The 10,681-nt window shown below is 49.5% G+C and overlaps 1 protein-coding gene across 1 annotated transcript; it reads right to left on the reverse strand.

Annotated features, from left to right (window-relative positions):
* Positions 1–3,594: 3,594 nt before the first annotated feature.
* On the reverse strand, positions 3,595–8,486 carry LRRC55 (leucine rich repeat containing 55). The gene is made up of 2 exons (XM_054563659.1): positions 7,736–8,486; positions 3,595–3,830 (listed from the first exon to the last, which is right to left on the reverse strand). The coding sequence occupies exons 1-2, from the start codon at positions 8,454–8,456 to the stop codon at positions 3,595–3,597; spliced, it is 957 nt and encodes a 318-aa protein (XP_054419634.1). The 5' UTR covers positions 8,457–8,486.
* Between the last annotated feature and the right edge of the window lie 2,195 nt (positions 8,487–10,681).

Consider the following 10,681-nt stretch of genomic DNA (forward strand, 5'->3'; position numbering starts at 1 on the left):
CTGAGGATGATCAGAAGTAACTGCTTCAGTGCAGTGTGGTGTCAATGTGTGGTCTTTTCTAAAGAATGATTTCCTTGGCCCTTGACTGGCCCAGACCTTGACCGTCACAGCACTGTTGACTATCTGAACTTTGATATCCTCAGGCCCAGCATTAAGAAAGCTTCTGTGATATAGACAAATTTCTGAGGGGTAGAGGAGAATGGATGGAAGTCACACTGTCATTAGTCAGCCTCAGTCAGATCTCTTTCTCTTTTTATGTTCTCTGAACAGCTATCTCTACCCCAACCCTTGTGGGATTCCATCTTAGTGTATCAAGGAATGTGATAAAGAGATGGCTGAGTAGTCTGTGTCAGAGGACTAAACTCAAGGTCCAGAGAGATCGGCCCCATATCAGTAGATACCTAACAGACATGAAACCTCATGAACAGACACATGGACTCAAAGATACCCCAGCATTTACATGTTAACTAGTCTGGAAAAAACAATGATGTCTTGTGGGATCACCATTATGGGTTCTTGGTCAGCAGCATTCTAGGAACAGGTTCAACCAGGACTGCTAGATTCCCTCTACAAGCGTGCTTCTGGACGCTTGCTTCTGATAGGCTGCACAAGATGCTGGTGGTGGGAGGTGGGGGAGAAATGGAAATCCTTGCGGCAGGGAAGTTTCCTCATTGTGCTCTAGTTAACTGGGGACCTTCAAATAGCTGGAAAAGCATCTATTTTTTAAAAGCCATGTATCCTACTCAGAAAGCTTTGCTATTAATGGGGAATAAAGAGTTTCATTAAAAAGGTCTTTTGATCTCAAGGGGCATTTGGTGTCTTGTTTGGTTCTAGTTCTATGGAAAAAAAGAGTACATATCTTAAAATATATTAACTATATTTCAGCAAACAAGAATGTCTAGGAGATTATCATAGATGTATATAGTATTCTTCTATGGGAGGCTTAACTATTTGTGTCAGGACTATGATTTCTACAAGTTCCTCCCCAAATACATTAGGCTGTTGTGTTGACTGATGGAGAGCAGCCCAGGCCATGTGTCACTGGACATAGCAGAAGAAGAGATCAGGCACAGTCCTGCTCCAGATGTCACAAGAGCAGGGCTCTTGCCCAGATGTTGTAAGCAAGATTCAGGGGGACAGAAGGTTCAAGTACCCCAGGCCTAGAAAAGTTTCTGGGCACTCTTTTGGCTGACAAGTTCGGGGAGCATGAGTAAGGGAAGACTTCTTGGAAGATGATATGTTTCTCCTTCGTTCCTTCAGGCCTGCCAGGAGAATGGGATGATGCAAGACTGCTGGAGCTGGGGGCAAGCTAGGAAGCCCCTGTTTTAATTCATATCCCCACCAGCCTTGGCAACATGTTGGCCCATGCCTTAAGTCTTCCCCTATTAGGCAAAGGTCCTCACCCACAGCTTCCTGGCACCCTTTGTATGTCTTGCAACACAACATAGCAGGGCTTGAATAGAAGGGGTTAATTCAGCTTTCTCTCCTATTCCCCAAAGATCTTACTTTTCAGATGGCCACCATTTCTAATGCATTATTTACACATTGCAAGGCAGGTGGCTGCTGTTTAGGTGTTATCGGTGATGCTTCTAAGCTGCAGAGGCTGTGATTTGCCCTACTGTGAGCATTACTGAACCTCTACAGCAGCTGGGCTTTTACCACCCTTTCCTTAGCTGATCTACTAGGATGTTCACAGCTGCTGAGTCCCAGGACCGCAAACCCAGCCTCCCAGGCATTCCTTTCCACAAGCACCTGGGACGGCACTGGAAAGAACCAAGAGAGGTTGAGTCCAACCCTGCTGCTTAGGCAAGTCACACTTGCTCTAGTCTCTATTTTTTTTTTTTATCTGTAAAATAGGAGCAATGATGTTTGGTTTGCCTGTTGCACAGAGCTGTGAAGAGTCAAGAAGAACAATGCAGAAGCACTTCATGAACTGTCCAGTGCTGAACAAGTGTAGGGAAGATAAAGGTGAAGTTCATGACATTGATAATGAAGATGACAATGATGAGAATTGTGCTTTGCACATGAAGTCACTTGATTTCTGACTGATAGATTAGACGCGGTTTCCCTGAATGGAGCCACCTATCACCTTCCTTCTAGAGTTTACCTGGTTAACCTTGGGCAAGATATTAATCTCTACAATGAATTCATCAGTAAAATGGGAATAATAAAAACCACCAGGCAGTGTAGCAGTGAGAACTGAAACAAATGAGTCAATAGATGTAAAAGTGCCAAAAAGAGTGCCTGGCTCTTATTAGGAGCTTCATAAGCACTCCTTGAATTTTAATCTAAATAACTTTAGAGGGAACTGTGATGCTCCCTTACTTGAATGGAGTAATTGAAAGAGCACAGACTTGTTTTGCTCGTAAGTATCACATGACCTTGACGTCTCTGGGCCTTACTCACCCATCATGGGCCTCACTCGCTCATCTGTAAAATGGGAACTACAATGCTTACCTCAGAAGACTTCTATGTGCATTAAATGAAATTGTCTATGGAGAGAGTTTATCACAGTGCCCAACACTGGCAAGTGCTTGGTGATTAATAGCTCTCTCACTCTTATGCTTAAAGTGAGTGAGTTGCTTAAAAGGAAGAGCAAATTCTCCTATTATCACAACAGCGGTGACCTTCTCTTCCTTTAGTTATATACTGTCATGCTACAGGGATGCAGCCCAAGTGCACTTTCCTGTTGACATTCCTTGGCATGAACACTGTGGCAAGAACAGTCACAAGATTAGGAGTCCCAGAGTGCCAGGGACTCCTTGTCACCCCATTCCTCGGCCTCTTGCTTCTTCTGAAGCCAAAGCTGGAGTGAGAGGCAGAAGACAGGGGTGGGAGAAAGGTCACTGAAGGTGTCCGTCCTTAGCTTGCTACCTGGGACTTAGCCAGTTATCTACAGCTGGTGATCTAGTGTGGGGGCAGTCATTGGGAGGTGGCCTCACCTGCTAGCTGATGATAGGAGGTGGCCAAGGGGGCTGGCATGGGGGCATTCTCACCCTCCTGAGACAATGGTCGGCAGCCCCAAGCACTGACAAACTGAGCATCAGAGGGAAAGTTTTGGTCCTGTGCCACTCCCCTTTTGTACCCTGAGGTCACGGGGATTGTTCACCACAGTTTTCAATAGACCATGCATATTCTGGCCTCTGTCATTCATGCCTGTCCACCCTTCTTGGTCAGCTTGACAAAGCAGATGGCTTTTGATGATTCAGCTCATGAATCACCTCCACTCTTGTCCTTCTCTTGGACTTGTCAAAGCACAGTTGATGACTCCTCCTCTGGGCTTCCATTGCTATGTACTCAGAATGCCAGCCAATTGTCTTAAAGAGATTAGTTTTTGAATCTCTTTCTCTATCAAAGAGAAGTGCCTTGAGAGCAAATACATGATGGATTCATTTAATACTGTGTTCCTAGCACAGTGCCTGGCCCACAGTAGAAGCTCACTCAAAAGTAGTTTCTCAACAATGCTTGAGCCATGACAAAGGTGGCCAGGGCATCACAGGGTCAGAGTGGGCAGCCAGGGAGGGTGTCCAGTGGTCAACGGCAGTGGTGGTTGGTAGCATGGAGTGATGCCAGGTACCCACATCAAATCCTATATCAAATCTCTTCCTCTTCACTGGCTTTGCTCCAACGATGGCAGCAGTTGGCTGTGATACCCAGGAGGAAGTTGGTGGCCACGGATGCGATGGAGACCACAAAGCCCACGAATGCAATGAAAAGATAATCATCCAGGGTCAGGGTCAGGTGGCAGGCCTTGAAGCTCTCCTCAGTGAGGGAGAAGAGTGGGGCGCCCTCAACTTCAGGGGGGCCCCGACATTCAGCCAGCTGAGAATCTGCAACACAGAATCCAGGGAGAGTGAGGTTCCTGGGGGAGAGAGAATGGAATGGAGACCCCTTATCCAACCCAGGGGAAGAGGAGTTTCTTACTGATTTTCTTTTGTACCAAAATTTTGACTGACTTTCTTTAGTTCCCTCAACAGCCCATATGGCAAATATTTTTGTACCTATTTTTATGGATGTGAAGAACACTGCTAGAAGAATTTAACAACTCACTTAAAGTCCAATAGCCACTACTAATGGTAGAACTGGGGCTTTTGTGGTCTACCATAGTCTCTTAAAACAACCTCCCCACTGGTGTCTGAGTTTCTGCTCTTAAACCATCTCAACGCAGCTGGTGAGTGATCCATTCAAACCTTAAGACCTGTCATGTCACTCTCTGCTTATCTTCCCACAGAATGAAAGCCAAGGTCCTCACCAGGGGATGCAAGGACTTCTTCCTATCTCTTTCATTTTGTTCCTTGCTTGTTCTGTTCCATCCACTCACACTTCCTGGTCATTTTTCCATTATCTCCTTTTGGAGTAGGGAGAGGGTGCTTTTGCATTTGTCCCTTTGTGAGGGTGCTTCTCTTCTGGATCTCTGCACAGCTTGGTCCCTCACTTCCTGTGGGACTTTGCTCAAATAACAACTTATTAGCGGGCCTTCCCTTATGATTCTGTATAAAATAGTATCTGCCACGTCACTTTTCTTTAGGCATTTTCTGTCTTACTAACTCTGCTTAATATTTCTCCACAGTATTTACAACTGTCTGACAGTTTATTTATTATCTATCTTCTCCACCTTGAATATAAGCATTTCTCATAGTATACTTAGCATCAGAACCATGTCCTGCCCACGTAAATTCTCAATGAATCTTTGTGAAATGAATATATGAATAAATAACTCTGTCAGACTCCAAAGCATTGGGTCTTTCTATTACACCATGTGGCTTTTCCAGATACACAAAGTTTAAGGTTAAGAGAATGGGCTCTAAAGCTATTGGCCTGGGTTCAAATGCCCTCTCTATCTCTCCCTAGTTGTGTGATTGAGGGTAAGTCATTCGACCCCTTTGTGTCTTGGTTTTTTCATCTGTAAAATGAGGATAATAATAGTATCTACCTCATAAGGTTGTGCTGAGGAGTCAGTGAGTTAACATATATAAACGATATATTCTTTGTATATAGTAAATACTGTGTAGATGTGTGCTTTTGTTATTATCCTACTTTGGCCTCTCTGGACAGGTCAGAGAGGATCATAGTCTGCACACAAACTTCTATAGGAGGGAGCTTCTCCTTCACTGGGTTACTGTTCTCTCCACCATTTATGGTGCCACCTCATCCTTCCAGGGTCAAGTGTACAAATGCTTGATGACTGCCGATGGTTTCATTGTACTCTGCCTTGGGAGTAAGAGTGGCAGGCAGGTAGCTGCTCTGCCATTCCTTCATTCAGATTAATCAAGCTCTCACCTTAGGCAAGTCATTCTTACCCCTTTCTGGCTTTCATGAAGAAAGGGGACATATAAGAAGGGGACAATCTAACTTAATTTTCTAGGTGAGTCAATGTGAAGGACTTTTCTCAATTATATGGTACAAAAGGCTTTCTACTCATTCTGCAATTTTTGAGGACAAAGAATAAAAGTGGATTTGATTGACCCTTTTGAGAAGTGAATGACATCATTCTCCTTAGAAATGAGGAGTCAGGTTCAGAAAAAGATTACAACCTGTCCCCAACCCAGGGTTGATGGGTCCCTGTAGGCTGTCTGTATACACAGTACTCCAGACCCTGCCCAGGACAAGACTGTATCTGGAGTTGACCATCAAGAGGCTCTTCTCTTGGAACTGAAAGATACTGAACTCCCAAGTCCACTGTGTGCATGACCAGGGTAGTTGTGAGACAATATAAAGCTGGGGAGTATGGAGACACCGAGGGCAATTGGTGTGGACCAACCAGAGGAGGTTCTGAGGGCACATGGCAGAACCCCATCAGAGGGTGGGATGGGAGCTTGGGGGCTGGCAAAACTCTCTGATAAGTCAAGGGACCAGTCCTGAAGTTAAGTCATATCCCAAGGGCACCCTTACGTTTCTCTGTGTTGGGATTTGTCTAAAAATTGTGAATAGTAGTGGGAATCCCTTGAAACAGGGAGAAGAGGCAGGAAAAAGACAAAGGAAAGAGGATCACTTAATCCTACCTACACTGACAAGTTCTTTGCTCCCAAGAAGAACTATCCATGAGTGTGGTGTGCCATAAAGTGTGTTCTGTGGGGGAACAAGGAACCTGGGTTTCTAGATGTGGCATATCTGACTTCTCACTGTTGGTTTGTGGATGGTCACTTCCCCTTTCTGGAGCTTGGTTCCTTCATCTTTACTGACATGAGGCTGTAGTGATGTAGCAAGTTGGATCCCTTTCCCACTTGCTGAGAGTTTGAGCTTCTTCTGAAGGGCAGTAGAGACCTCAGAGATTCCAGAAAAGGAGGCGCCCAAGTGTGGTGGAAGTTTGGGGCCCAGAGTGCTCCTTCTGTCCCCAGTGCACAGGAGAGGGAGGAGGAGATGCAGCCTGCCAAGGCTGAGCAGGAGGGGAGGTTGCTCCAGGCAGCCTCCCCCTCATGCCTGCTACCATTGTCCCATCTCAGTCCCCAGTTATTTTGGTCCTAGAAAACATCCTCCCACAGCTCTGTGGAAACACAGGATTCGTGACCCACAGCACCCCCCCAAGCTATTTTGTTCCTGGGCTCCCCACTCAGTCCTTCTCTCCCTCCTACCTCTTCTTCAACACTTCTGAACACACTCTGGGAAAGCCCCTGGGATAGTGCCCTCAGCTATTCCTGTCATCCTGCTGCTCAGTGCAAAGCTCAGTGCGGCTACACAGGAGAGCTGGACACGGGGGCCGCAGCTGAACAGGACTGACAGCCCCCAATGGGTGAAGCCTGGGCCCATCAACTCCGTGTGATTCAGGCTCCTTCAGTCCCCAAGCTACCCCCTCTCAGGACTGTCTGGTTTAATTGTCACATCCCTGTTTCTCCTCTCAACATTTCATTCCATGCGCAGACCTTACAGAATGCTGTGGAGGCCCGTTGGTCAGCCCGGAACGCAGGCCCTGACTCCCCCTGTTAGCCTAGAATCAGATTCTTCAAGGTACAGCCAGAGGGCAGCCAGAGTGCGAGGGAGCGACTCCTGACTCCAACACGCAGCAGTGCTGTGACTTGTGGCAAGTTACTGCACCTCTCTGTGCCTCGGTTTCCCCCTATGTAGAGTGGGGAGCGCTCACTAGGGTTCATGTGAGGATGAGATGAGCTAAAATATGTAATATGCTTAGAATAGAGCATGATAGGTAGTAAGTATGAAAAGAAATAGCGTTAGCCATTTCTATTTCTGCAAGAGTTTTGTGAGCACTCAGAACACTTAAGAAGCAGTCTGGTAGAGTAGAAGAGGGCTTAGAAGTCATATACACTTGAGTTTTATCCATGGCTCTGCCAGTTTCTAAATGAGTGGTTCTGGGCTACTCTTTTCATGGTTCTAAATCTCAGTGTCTTCACCTGTAAAGTGGGGATAATAAAAATGGGTGGCCGATGAGACCATGCGTGCCAAGTTCTTGGGTCACGGTGAAAGCTCAATAAACACTGTCTATTATTAGCTCTCCTTACTTGTTTACTGTCTGTCTGACTCCTTAGGTCATAAGTGTGACAGAGGCAAAGGTAGTGCCTGCTTCATTTATGAATGGGTCCCCAGAGCCTAGTACTGCAAAGGGGGGACCAACGAATATTTGTGGAGTCAGAGACCTAAAGTACAGAGAGGTGAGCACAAATCAGGGCACACAAGTAGGTGCTCAAGATCTCTAAGCCCCCCTCTCTTCTTTGGAGCCTTTGCTTTCACTAAGGCCAGCACCCGCTCCCCGCCAGCCCTCCAATCCTGCCCACTCCCTTACCTGACGTGCAGCGCTGGATCCGGTTCCGCAGCCACTTCAGCAGAGGCTCTATGGTGCAGCCACACACCCAGGGGTTGCCACCGATCTGCAGGGTCACCAGCCCTGGCAGGCCCTCAAGGGCCTCGAGGCTGAGGAAGGCCAGGCCCCCGTAGCTTAGGTCCAGGTCTCGGAGTTGCATCAGCCCCTGGAAGGCCTGCGGATGCACCCTGCGCAGCCACGGGTTGTGGCTCAGGTCGATGTGCACCAGACCGTGGGCTTCCTGGAACATGTCAGCAGGCACATGGCTGAGGTTGTTGTAGCTCAGATCCAGGTGTGCCAAGCGCTTGGCATGGAGGAAGAGGCCCGGGGGCAGTCCGATCAAGGAGTTGTTGCGCAAATCCAGCACCTGGAGCTCCATGTAGCATGTGAGGTACCCAGGCGGCACGGCGGTGATGCGGTTGTGGGCCAGGCTGAGGTTGCGAGTGTCCATGGGCAGGTCTGGGGGCACGGAGAATAGCCGTTGGCTGCTGCAATCTACCACCTTGTTATGGCACGTGCAAAGGACAGGGCAGCTGGTGCCAGCATCCGAGTGCATCACCCCAGCTGCCAAGAGGAGGGAGACAAGCAGCAAAGCTGGATGGGTGGGCCCAGGCCAGGGCAGCTGGGACCAGGTGTCACCCATCTTAGGCAGCTGGCAAGGGCAGTGCTGAAGGGAGCCCATCAGGACTGGGGCTGTGTCCATGGAATCAAGAGTCAGTGGCACAGGAAGGCAGCTACATAGAGGCCTAGAGCCCTAGAGGGTGGGGCTTCTGAGCACGTGGTGTCATGGCTCAAGTCTTTCCTGGGAGCCTCTCAGTGCCAGAGGGCTCCCTAGGTGAAAGCCACAGGAAGTCCCCTTTGGAGCCTGGGGGCAATCAATGTGCTTGAGGTCCCCCAGAATCTGCAGAGATGATCAAAACTTGAGAAAGGAAGGAAGCGAGGATGGGACTGCACTGGCTGCCAGCAGGTCGTGGAAGGGTCCCTGCAGATCTTTGGTGCCCCTCGCACCCATGACTGTTGAGGGCTTCCTCTCTGTACTGTGTCTGAGAGGGGGGAAGGGGCGTGGAGGACATGAAAGGTATCTTTCGAAGGTCCTGGCACTTCTAAAAACCTTAAATCCTGCTCCAAGTCTGGGATTAATGATTAGGAGGCCAGAGCTGCACCTGGATCTCCAGCATTCAAGGTCTCAGAGGTGATTCTTTTGGTGGCCCAGTGGGCTCGAGTCCAAGGGGGTCGTGGGGTAGGTGTTTTGGGCAGGGAGCCCAGGGTCAGGTGGATCTCCATGGGCCTCCTGAATGCCTGAGTCTTCAGCCTCAGTGTCTATTGACATCTCCAGGGAGGGGAGGACCCCAAGTAACACCCATTGTTCGGACTGCTGGGCCTGGAAAGAGTCATGTGCCCTGGAGGTGCAGGATGGGGGGCAGCTAGGAGCTTTGGTGACTTCCCAAGGCAATGCTTCTCTTAGCCAGCTTTGCGTTCAGCAGGCAGAGGCAGAATTCTTTCTGTCAACAAGGAAAGCACTCAGGCAGCAAAATATAGTGCCCTCCTCTCCCCGCGGTCCCCTCTCCTAGGTTCTTTGTCCCCTCCCCGTTGCCACCAGTCACAAAGTTCTCTGTGTACTGTCTCTTAGGTGTGGCAATGGTGGGCTCAGATCCCAACCTCGCATGCTTGTTACCCAGTAACCTTTCAGGCCCCTAACTTCAGCCATCCTCCTAAGTGTCCTGGGCTGGATGCATTTTCTTATTCTCCTCGTAGCCCCACCCCTGTCAACACCAAATACCCCACCCTTGAACAACTCTCAAAGAAAAAAACGCATACACACTCTGGCAGATTGCAGACCTCTCCCAGACTCTTAGCTTTCCCTTTCTCTCTCTCTCTCTCTCTCTCTCTCTCTCTCTGTCTCACACACACACACACACACACACACACACACACACACACACACACACAGTTCTTTTCCTGTGACTCCAACACATTCACCCTGCCCTGTGCTCAGGGCTCCCCAGTTTTCTCTCCAGCTCCGTCTGCACATGCACTCCGGCAGAGCCCCTCCGAGTCTGTCCCCACCATCTTTCACCCCCAGTGCACACCCCTAATCCAGCACCCTTTCCCACAAACACTTCACTTTCCCCTCAGCCCCCCCAGCTTGAGCCCACGCCCACACTTGGTCAGGCAGAGGGACAGAGTACGATGACACACTCGGTGGCTCACCCTGCCACCCACCAGGCGGTCTCCCTTGGCCCCTGGACTCTCCGGTGCCCACCTGCTGTCCTCACATGTCCTCCCCGCATCCCCTCGCATCCCCTCATCTGGCACTGTTTTCTTCCCACGGATTCCGGCCTCGATCCCGCCCTCTGGGAAATCCCCCCCAGCTCCCCTTGATCCAGACTCATTTTTCTGAACCCCAAAGTCTCCACCTGCACTCCCACAGGCCCTCAGGAGCCCACTTACTCTGTTCCAAGGGCACAGCCATCAATCTGCGGCAGACACGGGGCTCCCTCCCTCAGGCTGGAATCCCCGCTTGCTGCTTCAGGAGAACAGATCGCCTCCTCAGCTAGTCCCCTCCCCCGGCCTCTCCTCCTCCATGGCTCCTGGATCCCCATGCAGCATCCTCGGTGGTTTCCCGTCCTGTGGACCCTGAGCTGGTCCCTGAGCTGGTCCCTGAGCTGGTCTCCGAGCTGGTCCCCGAGCTTGTCCCCTTCTTTTACTCAAAAGGGGAATCTGAGGGAGGATGTTGAGAAGAAAGTTCACAGAATCTGAATGCTGCTTCTAGAAACTCAGCTTGGTGCTGAGGCTGCTGGGGTTTGTGGCTTCCCCTCCCTGCCCTTCCCCTCCCTCTCTCCCCCTCCTCTCTTCTTTTTTCGCTCCCTTTTTTTCTTCGAGGGCCAGGTACTGACGTTTCACTGTCTCTTAGCAACTGCCTCCACA

This window comes from Pteronotus mesoamericanus, unplaced genomic scaffold (genome assembly GCF_021234165.1).
Source record: "Pteronotus mesoamericanus isolate MK-2021 breed Mesoamerican mustached bat unplaced genomic scaffold, CSHL_Meso_final scaffold_83, whole genome shotgun sequence".
Taxonomy (NCBI): Eukaryota; Metazoa; Chordata; class Mammalia; order Chiroptera; family Mormoopidae; genus Pteronotus; species Pteronotus mesoamericanus.